Source organism: Gordionus sp. m RMFG-2023, chromosome 1 (genome assembly GCF_954871325.1).
Source record: "Gordionus sp. m RMFG-2023 chromosome 1, tfGorSpeb1-WG-v2, whole genome shotgun sequence".
Taxonomy (NCBI): Eukaryota; Metazoa; Nematomorpha; class Gordioida; order Chordodea; family Parachordodidae; genus Gordionus; species Gordionus sp. m RMFG-2023.
In genome coordinates, this window is record NC_088775.1 from 58,987,500 (window position 1) to 59,009,922 (window position 22,423).

General features: G+C 27.2%; 1 protein-coding gene across 5 annotated transcripts in view; it reads right to left on the reverse strand.

Annotated features, from left to right (window-relative positions):
* LOC135923035 (uncharacterized) overlaps positions 1-22,423 on the reverse strand; it is a 155,717-nt gene that overhangs the window by 18,319 nt on the left and 114,975 nt on the right. For 4 of the 5 annotated variants that reach the window (XM_065457634.1, XM_065457636.1, XM_065457633.1 and 1 more), the window contains one exon: positions 9,693-9,826. In XM_065457634.1, coding sequence (XP_065313706.1) covers positions 9,693-9,826 — 134 coding nt within the window. Of the gene's footprint in view, positions 1-9,692; positions 9,830-22,423 lie in introns of all 5 variants that reach the window. The other variant, XM_065457635.1, reaches the window with a different exon arrangement.

The window sequence follows — 22,423 nt, forward strand, 5'->3', positions numbered from 1 at the left end:
ATTCATAGGCATTTGACGACAAGCAAGGATGAGATAATTGAAAAATTAGCTCAATCCCAACGAAGATTGGATTTTCATTGTAAATATATAACATAGAAAATACAATTATTCCTAAGAAAATTTTTGTGTATTAATTTATATTTCCAACATTTAAATTTTTTATATTTTATATATAAATTTTAAAGGCTCAAAATTCAAATTTCTATTTTGGGTAATTTAAGTTTATAGTGGTTATATTCACTTTATATTTTATAATACCCATTTATTTTATAGTTTTTCATATACCGCCAGTTATAGCCGTTTAATATTTTTTAATTCACATTATTTTATAGTTTTTATATGCCAGTTTATACATATAATTTTTTTATAATTCACATTAATTTAAAATTGTGTATTAGAAATAGTTATTAGTCATAATAAATTTATGCTTGATATTTTTAAAAAACAATAATATTTCTTAAAAAATTTTATTACCCCCCCCCCCCCCCCCCCCCCCCCCAGACCAAATTCCTGCGTACGCGCCTGAAAATATCAATATATTTTTTGAGGATTATCATTTAGATATTGCTTAATTTGGATTTTGCATTTAAATAAAATTTGATTAATTTAAATTTTATAATTCATCATAGATAGAATTCAATTGGCGATAAAATAAAAAATGCAAAGAATCAACAGATTCCAACAATATCCATGCAATAATAAATATACGAGATAAATAAACGTAAAATTTGTAGAAGAAATGGGATGAAATAATTGAGACATTTCTCTTTGAGAATGGTTAAATACCCATTTTAAAAATACACTCTAATTAGAGGTCTGCATTGGGCTGGTTTTTCGTCAGCCCGCCTATACTTGGAATAGATATAGTTGGGTTTTTTAAAATATTTTTAACATTGAGCGGGTTGAAAAATTTTTTAAAGTAATGGGCGAATTTTTTCGGAGAAATGAGCAGAACAGATTTCAATTTATTAAATAAATAAAGAGCCAAAACAGCCATTAAAATAATTTTTAAACATTAGGCGGGCGGGTTAAACAAAATTTATAGATAAGTAAAAGGTTGGTGGGTTAAATAAGTTTCAAAACAATGAGTGAGGCGGATTTTTGGAAAACTCGCCCATTGAAGATCTCTAATTTCAATAATGATAAATCAAAATTTAATCACTAATATAATCATTTAAATTTAAGTCATTTAAATTTAATTTATATAATTTTTTTTATTAAAAAAAATATATATAAAATATTTAAAAGAGAACAAATATTTAATTTAAAAAATAAAAACGTAGAAAAAAAATTAAAAAGGAGAATGTTAAGTGAATGATTCGGACCAATAATTTTTAAAAATTAAATAATTGAACCGAATTATCGGTGTTCGCAAAGTTTTGTTTAAGTTTATAAAAAGAGATATATGTTTTGAAATGGCAATGGGGTCTATGCAAGTAAAATCTCAGATCAAGGGCCTGATACAAAGGTGACTAGTTTTGCCGTCAGGGCGCTTTTATCTATGTAGAATGTGGGTCCAAGAATGCATGGGAGATTTGCCTTATTGAGAAATCTAGCAATAAGGGTGTCTATTTTGTTAGGTGGATTAATTTTTGATATGAATTTACGATGGAGCTTATGGCGTAAAAACAGTCTTTGACCTGATTACATTTGATGCAAGTGTTTAAAAATGGTATTCCCAGGCGCAAACTAATTGCATATGAAAGGGTCATCATATATTAGTTGATAATTAAAGATACTGGGCAAGATTCAAGCTATTAATGACCGTAGTTGTTAAATTAAGCAAGGAGGGATTTGTATTGGTGAACATCGTTCAAGTTGAGGTAAGCGAAAGAACGGAGTACCAATCCTTGATCCCAGTCTTTTTGCTTTGATGAATATGGTTGAGGTGTATTTGGAAAAGCTTTGATGTTCCAATAATATGGGCTCGTCCATCAAACAATCATTATCAATTTAAATGATGTGTTTTACGGATTTTGTAGAAGATATGAAAGAAACAAGGACAATTAACAGGGATTTCAATTCTAAGCCTCCCTTTGCAAGGAAGAGTTGCTTGATACCAGGAGTTAGAATCGAATTTAATATTTAATAACTCTTGCATCATTCTTAAAATGTTATTCTTTTAAAAGAGTTTAAAACATCTGATGTTTTAAAACAATATTGAATTTTATAAAAGAGCATTTTTGAGGATAAAATAGGCCTGATGGATGGATAAATTATTTAAAATTATGAGAAAAAATAGACTAAGATGGTTTGGGCATAAGATGATGATTGGGACTGGGTGAAATGATCACCTTGATAGAAATAGGAGTATCAAGATCTCGAGGAAAGGCTAAGATGGGTGGATAAAGGTGATAGAGGCGGATATGAGAAAAATGAATCTTACAAATATTGATGCTCAAGATCATCAAAAATGGAAAAGAAACAGAGCTAGGGGTAAACTTCGAAATCACCATTAAATGGAGAAGAAGTTTGAGGAATAATGATAATTTAAAAATTTGAAAACTCCTTCTGAACCTCAATCGATGACTTTTTAATTTTGATAAAATTTAGCAGATTGAGCTGACATCATTAGAAAATATCGTATCCAAAATTTTAACCTCGAGGTACTAATAGTTTCCAAGATATCAATGGTCAAGGACCTTTTTCGAAAAATACAATTATTAAAAATTGAGGTAGGCTAAAAAATAATGATGCTAAAAATAAAAATTGTATGCCATTTTGTAAGTCTAATAAAGGCCTTTTATTAAATATTAAGGATTTTTATAAAATAATAAACTTATGGTTTTTATTTTAAGTTATAGATTTTGAACCTGAAACTCCAGGTGTTTCACTTTCCGAATTTCTTTGAATTTAATATTTTTTTATTCACTTATATTATATCTATAAGTAAAAAAATTTAAAGTTGGGACTTTTTCTGATGGGTAGCGATAGCGGTAGCGCTCTACTTTATTTGACTTTTAAAAGTAGGGTTTAACTATGATTTCGTCCTATAATTTGAAATTATATATAGTTTTACCTAGTGTTGTTAATTGCTTGATTGTGTAAAACCCAGACCAGGGGTTTGGGTCTAAAAAATCGACCAAACCAGCTCTGAGCACGAACCCCGAACACCGACCCGGATCGTGTTGTTGTGTTGTGAAGATTTAATAAACATATTGATAATTAAAATATTTTTATATTGTAATAATAATAATCACTCATAGAGAGCGGGTCTAGTTCTTGGGGGGTCAGGAATATTTTTATCAACACAAAATCTCGATATGGGTATTAAATAAAATCTAATTTAAATATCTTTAGATTGAAAGTATTCATTTTTTGTCTTGATGGGTATGACTTCGTCTGGGGATGGATGGAGTGGCGGGGGGGGGGGGTTGTAATTTTTTTTATTGTTATAATAATAATCACTCATAGAGGGCGGGTCTAGTCTTGGGGGGTCAGGAATATTTTTATCAACACAAAATATCGATATGGGTATCAAATAAAATCTAATTTAAATATATTTAGATTGTAGATATTCATTTTTTGTCTTGATGGGTATGACTTGGTCTGGAGGGTGGATGGAGAGAGGGGGTGGTGTAAAATATAATTGTTTTTGATATGGGTATCAAATAATAATCACTCATAGAGGGCGGGTCTAGGTCTTGGGGGGTCAGGAATATTTTCATCAACACAAAATATCGATATGGGTATCAAATAAATTTTAATTTAAATATCTTTAGATTGAAAGTATTCATTTTTTGTCTTGATGGGTATTCCTTGGTCTGGGGGGATGGATGGAAAGAGGGGGAGGTGTAAAATATAATTTTTTTGACATGGGTATCAAATAAAAGGTAATTAAAATATTTTTTTATTTAATAATAATAATCACTCATAGAGGGCGGGTCTAGGTCTAGTGGGGTCAGGAATATTTTTATCAACACAAAATATCGATATGGCTATCAAATAAAATCTAATTTAAATATCATTAGATTGAAAGTATTCATTTTTTGTCTTGATGGGTATGACTAGGTCTGGAGGTGAAATATATAATTTGAAGTAGTGTTCTTAATTTAGCGCGTTATTCCATATATATTTTTTTTAGTATCGATAGCTTTAGCGTGTTACTTTTTTTTATAAAAAGAGAGATAGCGGTAGCTCGTTACTAAATAAATATAAAAAATAATTGTAATAATTAATCCTAAAATCATAATCTTTTTATTTTATTCTATTTTAAATTTACATTTATAAATTAACATTGTAAATATATTTTTCAAAAAAATAAAATTTTTTAAATGTGGACAGTAGAGATTGATAATGAAAATAATTTTGGTAAAGATCATATCGATAGTAATATCCCTTGAAAATAATGATGATATGGAGTTTTCTTTTTCTAAATTCACAAAATATTTTAATCTCGATAAAAATAATTAACACAGGGTATAAATTTTTCTGTAAGATGTGACGGAGGTTTTATCATCAAATAAGACTAGTAGCTTCAACTTGAGAACCATCTATAATAGTTTTGAGTTAGATGAGTTTATGTGAAAGTAGATTTTCTGGCCCAGTCTAAACATGCTATATTTCAACTGGCCATAAGATAGTGCGCTACATTTTAAAAAAATAGCGGTAAAGCGCGCTATTTTTAAAAGTAGCTTTTAACAACACTATAAAATGATTCTTTTTTCTTATCTCTCTCTTTCTCCTTCCATTTTAAAATATTTCATTTTAAATTTTCAATAATGTTAATGTCATGAGTAATTTATTTATATTTTCTTTCATCTAATATAATGTTCATTATATTGGAAGATATCTGTTATTTTTTAAGGAAAGGATTAATGATAAAAATACTATAAACAAAAATTTTTTTCAATTTTCTCTTGGGAAAAATATATTTCGTAGACTTTTTTCCTATAAAAATTATTATAAAAGGAAATAAAAAAGTTAAGATTATACTTTCAATCTAAAGATATTTAAATTAGCTTTTATTTGATACCCATATTGATATTTTGTGTTGATAAAAATATGAGCCCCCAAGACCTAGACCTGCCTTCTATGAGTGATTATTATTATTACAATAAAAAAATATTTTAAATACCTTTTATTTGATACCCATATCAAAAAAAATTATTTCACCCCCTCCCCCATCCACCCCCCAGACAAAGTCATACCCATCAAGACCAAGAATAAAGATTTTCAGTCAAAAGATATTAAAATTAGCTATTATTTGATACCCATATCGATATTTTATTTTGATAAAAATATTCCTGACCCCCCAGACCTAGACTCGCCCATGGGGAAAGATTGACTTCTAGTTGAATAAATCTTTTGATTAGCTATCGATCGATACCCTATATTAGACATATCTTATTTCATAAGGCCAAAAAAAACAACATTGAAAATTAATAAATAACAATAAAATTATAATGAAATGAAACGATTCCTCTTTATTACGATTAAAACGTGATAATACCGTATTATCATTCCTTAACTTAAAACCCTAATTTTTTAGTCATACCTTTAAAACCCGTGATGATTAAAAATTACGACATATATATATATTGGGAATAACTAAGTTATTATCAACTTCTATTCTAACTCAAAAATTTTGAATGTTGAGTGGAGTGGAGCACTCCAATTCTAGACCGACAATATATAAAATCTTCAATTTACACTTTTTATAAAAAAATAATTATATAATAAACTTAACTTCAATATAAAAAAACTTTTTATATTTAAAATTATTATTTTCTTAAAAAAAATTATCTAAGTAAATAACTTAAAAATAATTATTAATAAACAACTTCAAAAATATTAAAAAAACGCATCATAAGACTTTGCCATTTTTCATCACAAATTATAAATTTACAAAATAATTTCTTTCTATTATTTATACATGCATGACGTTTAATCTTTATTTTTTGTCCTTTAATTACAATATGAATTAAAATAAAATTTTACTTTTTTATTTTACCCCTTATATTGTATATATTTAAAAAAAAAATACTATTACTCGTTTCACTTCACTGTAATCGGAAATTATGTGGGGGATTTGTTTATAAAAAAAAATATACATAGTTAAAAAAAAGTAAAAAATAGATTCTGGCCGTGCCGGTAAATTTTTTTTAAAAAAAATTAGGGTTCGGGCCGGATAATATTTTAATCAAAAGACCCCAAATTTAAACAATTTAAATGGTAAGAAAATGAGATTAAAAGCTTTATTAATTTAGAATGTGTAATGAGATTTATTTTTTCTTACTTTTCATTTATCCAAGCCCCAGGTGTACCCTGGGTCGGCCTGAGCACATAAAAGAGTCGTAAATTTTACGACCAAGCAAATTAACAACACTAGTTTTACTGAATGTTTTCAGTGAATAAAGAGCTTATAACAAATATGCAATATTTGAATTCGAGGCATTTTGATGAAATAAGTATGAAGATATTTCTGCAAAGCCCAAGAAATTTTCATAATTGATAAGTGTATCTAGTCTCAAAATATGAAATGAATTGCCTAACAAAAATGAAATAATACAAGATAACGTGAACTATAATTCCAATATGCCTGATTTTGTATGTGTAATAGGCAAAATCACTTAAGTATTGTAAATGACTAAAAAGTCTATGTTAATATAATTTCATCAAAATCAAATTTTTAAAATATAAAAAACCGTCCTTAACAAATGATAGGGCTATTATTATTTGCAAACTTTAAATATATATTTAGCATGTTTTTTATATCTTAATAATTTGTTTTGTCAGAAATACATTTCAGCGCGCGCGTAGAATACCTCCATATAAATTTTCAGACAATTATATAAAATATTAAGCATAATGACTAAATCAATTGATTATGCGAATTGATTGTAACATAAGGGCAATATATAATAATTTCATATGTGCAATTAACCCTTGGCTAATAAGGTGGAAAAAATTCCAAAAGTATCTTCGCGATCATGGGAGGTTTTTACAAAACCCCAAATAAAAAGTGTTATATCTTGATATAAGATTAATTTATATTTTCAAATTTTATCCAATAATATTATTTTCTCTTACAAATTAAAAGGTATTCTAAGACCAGTAAATCAAAATTTTTATTCTTATCACAAATAAAACAGTAAAATTAATCTTAGCCAAAAATATTGATTCGTATGGTTTGACCATAAATTATCAATAATCAGTGTGATATTTCATAAAAGTATTTATCATAAATATACCAAATTTTATAGGAAATATTTAGACAAAATTATTAAGCTATAAAAAAATAGGATTTAAAATAATAAATAATTATTGTTATTTTAGAATAGAAGAACATATAAAATCCTAACTAGTTAAAGATGGGTTGATATAGTTTTATATATGGAATATATATTCGTTTATATGTGCAATTCTTAAAATAATGATACACTTGTCATAGTAGACTTTTATTAGTATTAAAAATACACTAGTTTGGACATGTTTTAATACAAAAATAAAAAAATGTAAGAAGAACAAGTCATTAGTGTTGTAGTTGTGAATTTTTATTTTAAATATATATATATAATTTTATATATATTAAATGTCAATCCATTTGGATTTTTTAGATTATGATTTGTTTTGGGGAGTTTTGAAGAAGGAATTGGATTATGTAATTTTTACCAGATGATATTGATTTTTATTGTTTTATATAATTCTGATTGTAATATTAATACCATCAATGGGAAATAAAGTTTATTTTTGTTATATAGATTCGTTTGTGTATTTTATAATGCTGTGTATTTGATATGTAAAATAAAGAATTATGATAATAAAGCTCATCTTTTAACAATTAAAAGGGATCTGATCGAAGGCTGGATAAAAGGGGCCGAAGATAATTATAAATATGACAAAGGACAGCATATTTTGGATTTAGAAGAGCCTATTTATCAAATTCATCTGAAACAGTTATTTCATCTGAAGCGGATACATGATTAGATTTAATATGACTGCCAATTTTTTTTATTGGAATATATATATAAATTATTTATTATACAACAATTTATGCAATATTTTTCAAAAAAATGGATTTGGCTGAAGTTATGAGAATCGCGAATATTATTATATTACAACTTAGAAAACTCGAGATTTATGTGATTGTTGAGATGGAAGCAAAATCCTATAATTTTGAGATTCATAAGCCTAAACCTTCACTGTTAAACAAATCGTTCCAATATTAACGGGGACTCAATTAAGGATTACTATAAAATAACCGTTTTTCCACTTTTGGATTTAATTTTGAGTTAAATCAATGAACGATTTGTGATTTATCAAATGGCTCTATCCAATTTACAAATAAATCTTATAACTCCCTTTGATCTGAGGATATAACAAATGTTGATATTGAAAAATTAAATATTTAGCTAAATTTTAGTCATAGGAAATAAATGTATCTGAAGGCCAATTAATTTCAGAATTTAAAGAGTATAAATAAAAGATTCATTTTTGTAGATAATACTCCATTACTTTAAAATATATTTTATAAATTCTCTAAATTATTAAAATCATTGTATATTTTGACAATGATACCAATTAGTAACAAGCACAAATGAGAGGACCTTTTCTTCAATACAGAGAATAAAAACCTATATCAAAAGTATGACATCAAATTGATTGAATATACTAGTATTATTCATCGAGATCTAATCTCCAACACAGAATAAATTATTAAAAAATTGGCGAATCGCAAAGAAAATATAATTTTTATTTATGTATGATATTTTGACTAACTTTTTAAATCCTTATAAAATGATTAATTTTATATTTCATTGTGATTTATATACCGGTTTATATTGCAAATATTTTTTATCCGTATTATATATTTCGTTCTTAAAATTTAAAATTTTTTAATATATTTTATTATTTACTCGATCATAATTTTGAAATGATTAGTTCTAATTAATTTTATATGATGATTAATTTTAATAAATTTTATAGGTTATTAGCTCTAATTTTGAATGCTCCAAAATAAATCACTTAAATATAAAAAAATTATCCCCTCCCCCCTTCCCCGTAGAAAATTCCTGGCTACGCGTCTGTTTCAGAGATATCTCTCTCTATTATTATAGATGTTAAGGTCATCTAAAAAAATGTGCATAAAAATGGAAAAAATTTGCACTTTCTTAACTTTTTGCAAATATTATAGTAGCTTCCTAAATGGAAAATAACCTATATTGTCATAATATATCATATTATAAATATTTTATAACATTTTTATCATGGAAAAAATTGCATGAGGATATTAGAATGTTGCCAATTGGAATCTTCTTCTTAATAATTCACATAAATATTTATTGTTGATAAAAAAATTTTAAACAGTAAACACTAGTAATAATATATTATAACATCACATACCTTTGATTTATATGTAAAATATTGAAATTTGGCAAGTAAAATAACTAATTCTTAAACTTGCATTTTGATATAATAAGATAATAATCTTGACAGGTTAATGATAAAATATGAAATTATGATAAATATTTTTTGTAAATTAACGAGTCCAAAAACATCAATGTATTTTTAAATATAAAAATAAATTGATTTAAAAATTATATTGTCAAAAGTAATAGCTGGGCGCGAAAGGGTTAAAGGATATTAATTAAAATAAAATATATCCATCCTTTTTTCTAAATTCGTAATTTATCTTAAATTAAAAGGTGCAAAAATTAATGTAAATAAAAAAATAAACAAATTATTGAGACTTTAGTATTTTGCGATTGATCCAATGTGAGTTCGTTTAATGGGTCTGTTCCAGTCTCGATGTACTTACTTACGTTATCAATTAGACTACTATGTATGTCGAAGGTTTCAAAGATTTGGGATGATTGACGTTGATCTACTTCAGCATAATATTTTTTTTCAAGTATTATATTAAAATTCTTGAAAAAGAAAATATATAATATTTCGATACCTTTTTTGATTGTTACCCAAACTTCTTATTTTCTAACAACTTGTTATTCATTGCGTAACCATCTTTAACGATCGTTCATAACCTAATGACCGTATTAACTCTTATTAAATCAAGAACTTTTCATTTATCTTATCCTGGAACCATCTAATAAGATTTTTATAAATAAAAAAGGTTACATTATAATTTAAAAGGTATAGATGCGTAATCGGCTTAGCCTAGCCAATTTTTTGTGGCTAGGCTAGTATAAACCTGACAATTTATTTTGGCTGGGGCCAAGCCAGAGTCGATTTTTATTGTTACATTTTTTACGCTAGGTAAGGTAATAGTAAATGAGTGATAATTAATTAATAGAATTTCTTTCAATATTTATTTTTATAATAAAGGTAATTAATTAATATGAGAAAATATTTCCTTTGAAAGATAGGAATTATAATAATTGTCATTTTAAAACTTTTCCAGGTGAATAAAAAGATATTTTTATTTATAAAAAAAATTTTCTTATAAAATTTTATTGATAATTGTTTTTCAAAATTTTCATCTGATAGATAGAACATTTGGCAGTTAATACGGCATTAGCTATACTAAAAACGCGTTCTACAGAGGCAGATGAGGGGATTGCAACAACTATTTTAACGTGGGGAATTTATTAAAACATTTATTGTTTTGTCCTTGCTTCAAAAAATTGAGATATGTTATCCTCCTCCAATCCATCCTTAACTCAAACAAGTATATCTCGAAATTAACAGTTCTTGCATTATTATTTCTAGTTTCAATGCATTTTTCATCAATAACGCTCTAAATTTATTTTTTATAGGTTATTTCTGAGGAAGTTTTATCTATGGCCACTGAAACTTGAATATTGGATGTATAATTGCAGAAAGAACATATTGATCTTCATATACATGTTCAAATCTTTAAAAAAAATAAAATATATGTAATTAATTTGATAGTAATATGTTTAATATTTTTATTAATCCCTTTAATAATGCGTCTATCATTAGTTGACCATAATTTATGCCGCTAATTTTTTTTAATTTAAAATAACTATCGTTATTGTTAGGGTCAAATAACCTAAATACATTTTTTCTTCAAATTTAATGATTTTACATAGTTATATTATATAAAATAAAATAATTAATATATTAAAATAAAATGTAGTTTTAAATTGGAATTTGAAGATTTTGAAACTGATATAATACTTTTGGGCACATTTTACAATTGGTAAGTATTGAATAGGATGTTACTGTAAAATATTCATATTTGGGCCATGGTAATGTTAATTCATCTGATTTTGAAATGAAAAAATAATTTCATGCTTATGCAAATCTATTAAATTAAAATATAAACAATAATATTCAAATTAATTGACTATAATAATGGTGAGTTAAAAAAAATTGAAAGAAGGAAAAACAGTTGATTATAAAATATAAGACATTTTTCTTAAAAAATTTGGATTAATATTAAATTTTTCAAATAAATAAAAAGGTGTTTAAAAATTGAACGAATCTTAAATTCGAACGCGTTCGTCTTAAAAAAGGAACGCGTTCACCATTTTTTTCAAAAAAAACGAACTTCGTTCACAAACGCGTTCGTTTACAACACTATTGATTCTTATATAATATAACACTAAAATGACTATGAATTTAATATGCCAATATGATAATATAATAATACAATGCTGATATGATAAGATATATCCAAAAATGCAAAAATATGATAAATATAAGACAAAAAGTTAAAAAATTACAATAATGATAAAAATTTTAACCAAAATAAATTTTAGTAGAGAATAATTTCAAGTTCATAATTCAAAGATAAATAAATATTTATTATTTAATCACTTATGTCCTCCAATATGATCCATGACGAGGTAATGAAAAGCTAAATAGCAGAGGACTGATTAAGCGAAAGGATGATAATTTATAACATATATTCTCTATTAAACCTAAATCTTTCACCTCAAATTCATGCTAATTCTAAACATTGGAACAAGATTTTCAAAGAGGGGAAAGTTGTAGGCGAATAAATATAAATTATTTAAAGATTTAAATTGATTCATAAATTGAAATATGATATATAAAGTAAATAAAATGTAAAATTATAAATTGAAATATTCATAAAATGGAAAAATATGAACCCGATTATAATAACAATAAATATCAAATTGTTATGAAATATACTACACAAAACAAACAAAATAAAATGATATAGATATGACAGCCAGATGATGATAATATTAACAAGCGCTTATTAATATTCAAATATACGATAAAGATTTCAGTGAAACTAAGACAGGCACAACTAATAGGACTCAAAACTCGATCATTTCAAAAAGTAATATGACAAGGCAGGAGCGAACTGGCCATAAGACGGTGGGTATTTTGCCCACGAGGCCGAGAGAAAATGTCGATTTTTAAGAACGATCAGGGGAAAATATCAAAAATGATAAAATTATTTTTATTATGTTCACATTTCTCTTATCATTTATTTATTTTTAATGATATCTCTATTATTTGAATATCACATTCCTTGAGAATTATCATGTCGTTATGCTTAAAATATCACGCTTGGCGCTATACATCATTATCACGTGAGTTTCTTTGTTATTTTTTTCAAATAAAGTGAAAACAATTCCGCTTGAGTAGAGTGAAAGCTAAATTTTGATTAATTTGTTATATTATATTTTTATACATTGATTTATTGTAGAAATATAATATAGCAAACATTTGTGATTGTATTTCTTGTTCTTAATCAATTAAAATTAAATAAAACCCAGGTATAATAATTTTAATAAAATAAATTTTTGATCAATTTGATTTTCTAATGTTTCTTTTTAATATTAATTAATTGAGTGTTAATTTATGTTATTTTATTACTAACTAAGCTCAATGTATTAAAATATTAAATGAAAAAATCGACAAATTTATAAATGTCCACATAATAAAATAAATATTCTAGATAATAAAGTTTTAAGGCAAACAAAACTTACAGAGGATCAAATGCTACTAAAACACGTAGCCACTTTGAAAATAAAAATTTGAATCATGGGAATTTCCTGGAAATGATTTTTATTATATCAAAAAATGATCAAATACTCAGAGATCATTTAGAGAAAGCTATTTTAAAGAGCAAATGTAGAATAGAAAAACTTAAACTCTCTAACAAATCAAAATCGAAGGAAAGAGGCTCATAACCTTGTTGTCAAAAACAACTGTTAACAAAGTTATTGATGTTGTTTTTGATCAAATCAGGAATTTAATAAAAAAGGAGATTGGTAACAAATGGTTTAGTTTGCAAATACATGATATTCAAGACATTAGCGTTTATGATCAATCAACTTACGATATATATATATATATATATATAATATCAAAATAACAGAAAGGCTTTTAGCACTTACAAAAGTTACAAACTCTTCTGGAAAAAGATTTTTGATATCATGAGTGAATGCTTTTAAAAATATGGAATTCAAATGGGAAATATATCATTTGATGGTGCTGCAAATATGCGGGTGAATTTGTTGGGTTGCAAGCTCTTATTAGACAAGAGACTCCAGGTAGTTTGTAAATTTGGGGTTAGTCACATATTAAATCTCTGCACATGTGATTCATGCGATAATATCGAAGGCAGAAATTTATTTTGATTATTGAACAGACTAGCTACTTTCTTTGGTGAATCATATAAAAGAATAGATGCTTGGGTGAAACAGAATAATTCATCTGGCCAAAATAAGTTGAGAAGGCTGAAAAAATAGGTGAAACAAAATGGTGGACACGTGATAAAGCCCTTAGATGGATATATGGTAAAGAGAGTTCCTTATAACGATAAGTGTGCTTCAATTTATAATAGATAATAAATCATTTGAGGTAAAACCTTATCAGAAGCTTAGTCTTTGATCGCTAATTTATTTAAATTTAAAATCTAACAGCTAAAATATATTTGGAAATTTTTGAAATAATGGGCCGACCACTGTCATTATATCTTCAATCTAAAAATTTAGATAATTTGTCAGCATGGAAAATGATAGAAGATGCTAAGTCTTCTGTATCATTAACAACTATTACTACATCAATTCAAAATAAAGCAATTAAAAAGGGCTTCTAATTTAAATAAAACACTGTCATATTTAAAGCTCCAGGAGAGTATCTGAGTATAGTATGCTCTACCAAAAAATTGAATAGGATGGCGAAGAGAATATATAGTAACGAAGGCCAAGATAAACGTATTCAAGAATCGATTGGCCTTTATAGGGTCGAAGTATTTCGTCCTACAATTGATCAAATTATAAACAGCTTGTCGGAACTGTTTTCTGCGAATAGAGAGTTTATTTTAAATGTGCAATATTTGGATGAAATAAATAGTAAAGGTATTTCTGAAAAGTTGGAAAAACTGGCACAATTGGCAAATATATTGAGTGGTAAATTACGTAACTAATTGTGTTCATTTACCAGTGTATTCAAAGATTTAATAGTAGAATTAAATGAAACGGATGATGATATTGTATGTACAAGTGAGGAGTCGAATGAAGATGGAATATTACAATATGATAATAACTCAGAGTGTGATAATAAATGTAACATGTGTTTAATATGCGTGTATGAAATTCTTAAAAGATACAATATGCATACAAGTGACGCTAATTTATTTTTGGCATATGAATACATTTTAACTTTGTTATTTATGCAGGATTGCGAGAAAACATTTAGTAAATTAAAAATTATAAAAAATAGACTGAAAGCTAATATTGACCAAGAGTTTTTAATTATGTCAGTTGAACGAAAACTATTAGCGCAGATTGAATTAGAAGATATTCTTATTTATTTGCGCAAAAGTTCAAAGTTAATGAGAGATTTATTAAAGTAAAAAGTATATATTATCTCAATTCTTTTATTTAAATCTATTTACAATACCCCCCCCATAAAAATGAGGCCGATATAAAATATGTCCATGAGGTTGTAACGTCGCCAGTCCGCCTTTGCGACAACGATTCAAACTTGATAATCAAAAGAAGTTGCTTTGGATTTATAAAGGGTAGAATGTTGCATTATTCAAATATAGATTTAATATAAAACATTTTATAACATCTTTAATTCTTACTTTTATCTTTCATATTATATTATAAAATTCGTAATATCGAATGGCCTGTTATTTTCTTATCACACTTTATTATTATCTAATTTAAATTAACATATTAAAATAATATTAAATAAAGCTAAAATTTTATATACAAATTTTTATAATGTAATTTCAAATAATAAAATAAAAATGCATTTTAGAAATAAAATAATAAAATATTCCGTTTAAGACAAAAGGCTATATAACTTCCCCGCCACGCTTACCATTAATTATGATTTTATTTAATTTTTCACTGTTAGATCTTATTTATTTCAAAGCAAATGTTATTTCTAAGACAAATTTTTGATTATAAACTATATTTCTAATACCCTCAGAGGTTTTTGTATATAAGATATTTTTTAAAAATACTTTGAATTGAATCAAATAATTATAGGTAAATATAATCCCTCCCTTTCCAATATCACCTTGTGCCTCAACGCGACGGGTGAGTGGCAACGTCTTTAGACGACCAATGGAAGTTTAAATGATTCCCTGTTATAGAAGAGAATTAATCTCCTAGGCGGGTTATAGAAATTAATGAAAGAGGCTGATGTCAGGAAGGACAACCGAATGTAAAAATCTTGCTCCACAAACTTCTATGAGCAAAACGAAATAAGGACGGGATAAAGCTCGAAGAATCCTGTGAACGTACTCATTTGCCTACGATAAAAAAAATGTTGGAGAACTATAAATCACGAAAGCAAAACATATAACTTTTATAAACCCGAAACTATGTAGGAAAACCGGTTTGGTAGTGACAATGTAAGGGTTGCTATGTGGAATGCTGGAAGCACGAAAGGAAGAGCGGACGAAGTGGTTTAGGCATTATTCGGAAATGTAGATGTATGTGGCATACGAGTGACGAGAAGGAAAGAAAAAAAAGCAAGAACGATTGGTATGACGAATGTAAAAAATAAGTTCTTCTGGCAAGGTAGTGATGATGGTAACGCCGGGGAGTAGATCTGAAAAGTGAACAATCGTATATTGGCTAGCAAAGTGATCGTTGGTAAATATTCAACATGATCTCTGTATATGCCCCTCAAGTTGGTAGAGCTGAGGTGTTAATATATTAAAACTGATTTTATTATTTTTTTTATTTTACATTATATTAACTTAATTTTTACCTTTACGGACTGATTGTATTATTTCTTTCACTTTATATATTATTAATTTAATATTTTCATTGATTGTTATTACTAAAGTGAATTTTGTAAAGTATATATAGACATAAAATTTATTAGATTTAGTTATTTGTTTTTTTAAATTAATAAAATCAAAAGAAATTTCGTCTTGTTTTTGGTTATTTTATTTTATTCTTCACAACTTCATGGCAAACGGAGGGATTCTACACTACTTATAGTGATGAACCAAGAAATAAAATAAGAAGAAATATGTAAAACATTAAATCTAAATTAACTTCTTAAAAAACTATATAAAATCCAATACTATAAAATAAAAAAAATTCCCCAAAATAATGCCTATCTGACCTCTGCTGGGAAGGGGTTAGCTACCCATGGCACCATGTCAACAGTCTGCAGATCCTATCTAAAAAATATATAGAATAAAAATGCTAGTTTCTCAAAAAGAAGGTAAAACACCAAATAAAAAATAAAAATTTATTATTTTATCATTTATGATATTCTTATTATCATACTTTCAGTCAATTAATTATTTATTTTATTTATCAAGTAGTTAATATTTAAGAATGTCATGGCCATCAGGATATTTTTTATTAACCGTCATAGGTCATTTTAAAAAAAAATTAATATAATACAAAAAATAAATAAAATAAACATTTTTCTTAACCTTCAAAGGTCATTATAAAATAGTACAAATAACATGGATGAAATTGAATTTTTTTTTAAAAAAAATAAATAATATAATATATATATAAATAAGCAAAAAATAAACATTTTTTTTTTACCTTCAAAGGTCATCATTAAAAATAGTTCAAAGTACAAGGTCGATGAACTTGATTTTTAAAAATAAATAAATATAATATATAAATAAACAAATAATAAATAAAATAAACTATTTTTTTTACCTTCAAAGGCCATCATTAAAAATATATCAAAGTACAAGGTCGATGAACTTGATTTTTTTAAAAAAATATATAAATAATAAAAAGGACACTGTTAATTCAAGCAAAGAAAAATTCATACAGATAAAATAAAAATAAATAAACAATGCGTACTACGATGCAATTAATGATAAATTTAATATTAAAACAATTATAGAAATGTTGAAATTATTATCGAATTTCCCAAATAATTAAAACATTAACACAATCATAACATGCGTAGTCAAATAAATAATAAAAAAAAATATAATAATATAGATTGTTTTTGTTTAACGATGTCCAAGGTGAAGGACGATGGAATTGCTTTTCCAAAATTCTTAGGCAATATTGACCTTTACATCGATAGAATAATTAGATACATAAATAAAAATAATATAACCGACAAGGCGTATATTTTAACCCAAAATCTTCCCGATAATATTTACTTAAAATTACAATCTATAAGCTCAGAGGCTGAATTCAATAATTTTGATAATAAAGAAACTTAAAATATTATACCCTAAAAAAAATGTTAATAAAGTTATAAAATTCTATAAAGCAAGTCAATCTAAGGATGAAAAATTTATATAGGCAACAAAAATTTGTCAATTGAGTAAAGAATGTAATTTTTCAGATGATAGTCATAGAAAAAAATGAAAATTTGCACCCTATCTAAGGATATTAAGTTTAAAATAAAAGATTTAGATAAAATTGATGAGATAATAAAAAGAGGATGTGAGGCAGAAGACATCGACACTAATATTAATTTTGATAAAGTTTTCACTAAACTAGATAGTTTAGGTTTGGAGGATAAACTAAAAGATGGATTCGAGATAAACGTATCTCAGACATAAAAAAAACGTCAGACGATAATCAATTGATTCCGTATTATAACAACTAGGTTGAAGTGGGCTTTACGACCACATTTTGACACTCAAAGATTTTATAGCCAAAACTACAACTTTTTACCACGTTACCAAAACTACAACAGACACAACAATCAAAGCTTCGACACTTATTACAGACTGATCATTAAAGGCACAAAATAAATTATGGTAATTTCAATCAACATAGCTATGGAAAATTTAGTAATAATAATAGACAAACAACTTATGATGATCGAAACAATTATTATAGCAACGAGAATTTTAACAGCACAACAAACAAATTTATGACAACCAAAATAAGCATCACAGATATGGTAATTTTAACAATAATAATAGATAAACTTACGACAACAGACCAGCATACGACAATCGAGACAACTATCATAATAGGTCGAACCTAAGATTCAATAACAGAGACAACTATGCACATAAAAACAACTACAATATCCACAGAAATCAAAACAACAAAAATCATGCACTAGATGGCAGCAAGATAAACACTATGAACTTAGAAAAAATTGAAAAATAAAAATGACGATATAAATAAAGATTATAATTTACTGAACATAAGCGCAAATAATTTGAGTGAAGGTCTCGATGACAAAAAGAATAAAGTTCTTGGACTTGCACAAGTGGACGTAAACTATGAAGGTACATTAAAAAAATTGAAAGCCTTTATTGTAGAGAGTTTGAAAGGCCCGTTGCTTGGCAGGGTATAGATCAACGCGTTCAAAGGCATTTTAAAAAAATTTGGGGAATATTGATAATAATTATGACGATAAATTGGCAAAACTTTTAAAGGGTTTTGAGTTGAAAATAACTGTTAATAAACCTAATATAAAGAATGCTATAAATTTATTTAAAACATGATGTTCAAACCAAGATGATACCATCAAAGAGGGTTCCATACTCAAGGATATATATGTAAAGTAAAGAAATCAACAGTTGGATTAAAGACAAAATCATTGAGCCTGTTCAAGACGTTCGATGGGCAAGTCCTTTGACCCCAGTCTTTAAAGATGAAGGAAGTCTCAGGCCGTGTGCCGACTTCAAGGATGTCAACCCGGCTCTTGAAGACTTCAAATATCCCATTAGAGGATAAATGATTTGATAGCGAAGTTGTCAATAGGGAAGAAGTTTAGCAAGATTGATTTCAATCTGTTAATAGACAAGAAGTCTAAGGACATACTGACCATATCCGCACACAAGGATACTTCAGATTTACCAGACTGCCCTTCGGTCTCAAAACTGCTTCTGCAATATTTCAGCAGACTATGCAAATATTTAGAGACATGAAGGATGTGATATTTTATAATGATGATCTTTTAATAAGGAGTGAGAACGACGAAAAACACATAAAAAACATAAAAGAAGTTTTTGAAAGAATATTAAAATACAGGCGCGTACGCAGGAATTTGGTCTGGGGGGGGATAATAAAATTTTTTAAGAAATATTATTGTTTTTTAAAAATATCAAGCATAAATTTATTAGGACTAATAACTATTTCTAATACACAATTTAAATTAATGTGAATTATAAAAAAATTATATGTAAAGAATCACTTAAATGACCCAAAATAGAAATTTGAATTTTTTGAGCCTTTACACAAAAAGTTTCTTAGGAATAATTGCATTTTGTATGTTATAAATTTACAATGTAAAATCCAATCTTCGTTGTGATTGAGCTAATTTTTCAATTATCTCATCCTTGCTTGTCGTCAAATGCCTATGAATATTCAAAAGATCCAAATCTTTCAATCTACTTTCAGATGTTGTACTTCTTGGTATGTTTTTCAGAGATCTGCAGGCCCGGCCCCCAGGCCGGACATTATTTTAATTTTTTTAAATATACCCGGGCCGGGCTGGGCCCGAAAATTTTTTAAAAAAACACCAAATCCAGGCTGTATTTTTTAAAACAGCCTGTATTTGAAATCGTTTTTATTAGCTATAAAAATCAAAAATAAATATAATTTATTTTAAAAAATCCGGGCCGGGCCTAAAATTTTTTAAAAAAAAGCCGAGTCGGGCCTAAATTATTTTTTTTAAAAAGCCGGGCCGGGCCTGAAATTTTTTTAAAAAAACCTAGGCCAGGCCGTAAAAAATCTTTAAAAAAAATCCGGGCCGTGCCCTGCAAATGGTACTTCTCCAGGCCTCTGTTATTCTTCTTAAAAAAGAGAATGTTCTCTCATTAGTTTACTAATGGGAAGAGTTTATAAACCCTTTTAATACATTGAGAATTTAATCTAAAATGTGTTTGAAATAATGCAGAGCATCCACAACATTTTTTGGGACTATATTAACCATAGTTAATCTTATAAACATAGTTATTCAGCTAGTAAGGCATCATAAGATACTTTAAAACATATACATAATAAAAATCTAACAAATATTTTTTTTTCTATCACCTTCTGAAAAAGGTTGGGAAGGCTTTTGTGGAAGTTATTTGCAGATTAGTAAGTGCTGCATGATGAATTAAAAATTCATTTATTTGGGTTATAAATGTATCTGATTTAAGATATACTCTTATACTGATCCTATATTAATGTTTTAACGATGAGCTTGCCTTGCTACAAGTCGAGAGAGACAAATATTAAACACGTATAGCTCTGCTTTTGACTCAACAATAAAATATAAAATATGAAATTCTTCATCAACATTAACCCTAATTTCCTTGAGTTCTGATAAAATGCTTTCCGCTATTCTCATTTTCTTAATCAAGTCAATGTCATGTTTTTGAAAAGTAATACTTAAAATAATTGTATAATTATATAAAACATTCTAATGAGAAATAAAATTTGGAATAAGCATTGTATCCAATAATTTTCTTGCTTCTGAGGAAATATTTCTTTCAGGCCATTGTGATATTTCAGTAATAGCAAATAATTGGCTCTTCTAACTCCTTAAGCTGTTACTGCTTGATGACAGAGACTCTATCTCGTTGGACTTGCAATTTCTTTTTCCCTGTTGGACAAGAAGTTTCAGAAATAATTATTATTTGACTAGAAATTTGAAAATGGTAGATAAATATTACGCCACTAAAAATTTGAAAATAATAAGTAAATATTACGCCGGAAAACTTAAAATCGAATTTAATTGATAAAATAACTTAGTAGATAAATGCGATAAAAAATCTAATTAAATATATATTTAATATGACGAATAAATATTAACAAATATAAATTAATATAAACAATAATATTTTTGAAAAATATATCCGGCATCTGCATTTTTTGGCTTTGGGGGGGGGGGGATTTGTCCCCCTGTCCTTCCCCTCTGCGTACGCCAATGTTAAAATACGATCTCAAGCCAAATTTTGTAAAAAGCATGTTCATGCAAACCAACGTTAAGTTTCTCGGACATGATATTGATGCAGAGGGTATACACCCTAATCATGACAAAATTAAAGCTATAGTCAATATGCTGGAGCCGAGATCTCATGACGAACTCATGACATTTTTAGGCATGGCTAGTTATTACAGAAAATTTTTAAACAATATCGCGCATTTAGCCGATCTAGTATATAAGATGATAAACATAAGGAATGGTCATGGAATAATGAACACAAGAAAAGTTTCGATGAGTGAAAAATATTAATAAGTCAACCTCCGACATTAACTTATTTTAATCCTGAATTGCCTTTTGGAAACGCTGCCGATGCCTCTAAGAGGAAATTAGGAGCAGTTCTATTTCACTTTGAACATAGCATTTGCATCTAGAGAATTATTAAAAGCAGTGTTAAATTACACTAATATTGAAGGCGAGGCACTAGCTATAATCTTTGCCATAAAGATTCTCCAAAAATATTTAATTGGAATGTAATTTTAATAATAAAAGATCATAACGCTAATATACATCTTTTCAAAGGGTCTTAAAGAGGACATGTCAATTTCCATGAGGCTTCAAAAATGGAACATAGCCATCGGAGCTTATAATTTTGACATAAAACATAAGGCTGGTAAACACAACATAGTACATGCGAGCTAGAAGAATTGGATAAAAATAATTTATGGGATGTACCGTTGAACTTCGAAAAAAAACAGCGGGAACCATGCTTGACAAAGAACTATCGCAGGTTATAAATGATGTGAGGAAAGACGACTCAATAAACAACACAACTTATAAAAAAATAGAAAATGAACTGAGTATAGTAAAAAATTGTCTCTACAAGGCGGAAAAAATAGTAATTCCTAATAACAAGAGAAATCAGGAGGCAAAACTAAAGCGCTAGCAAGGAATTACATATGGTGGCCTGGCATAAATGCAGAAAGGTAAAAAACTGCGAATTATGCAATATGTGGTCAGATAACCCGAAAACCATACAACATTTATGGGCTCCAACATCGAAATAACTCGAAAGATTACATATAGATTACGCATGTCCGCTTTATCAAAAATTTTGGCTAGTAATAGTGGATGCATACAGTAAATATCCTATCATCAACTCGGTGAAATCTATAACCAC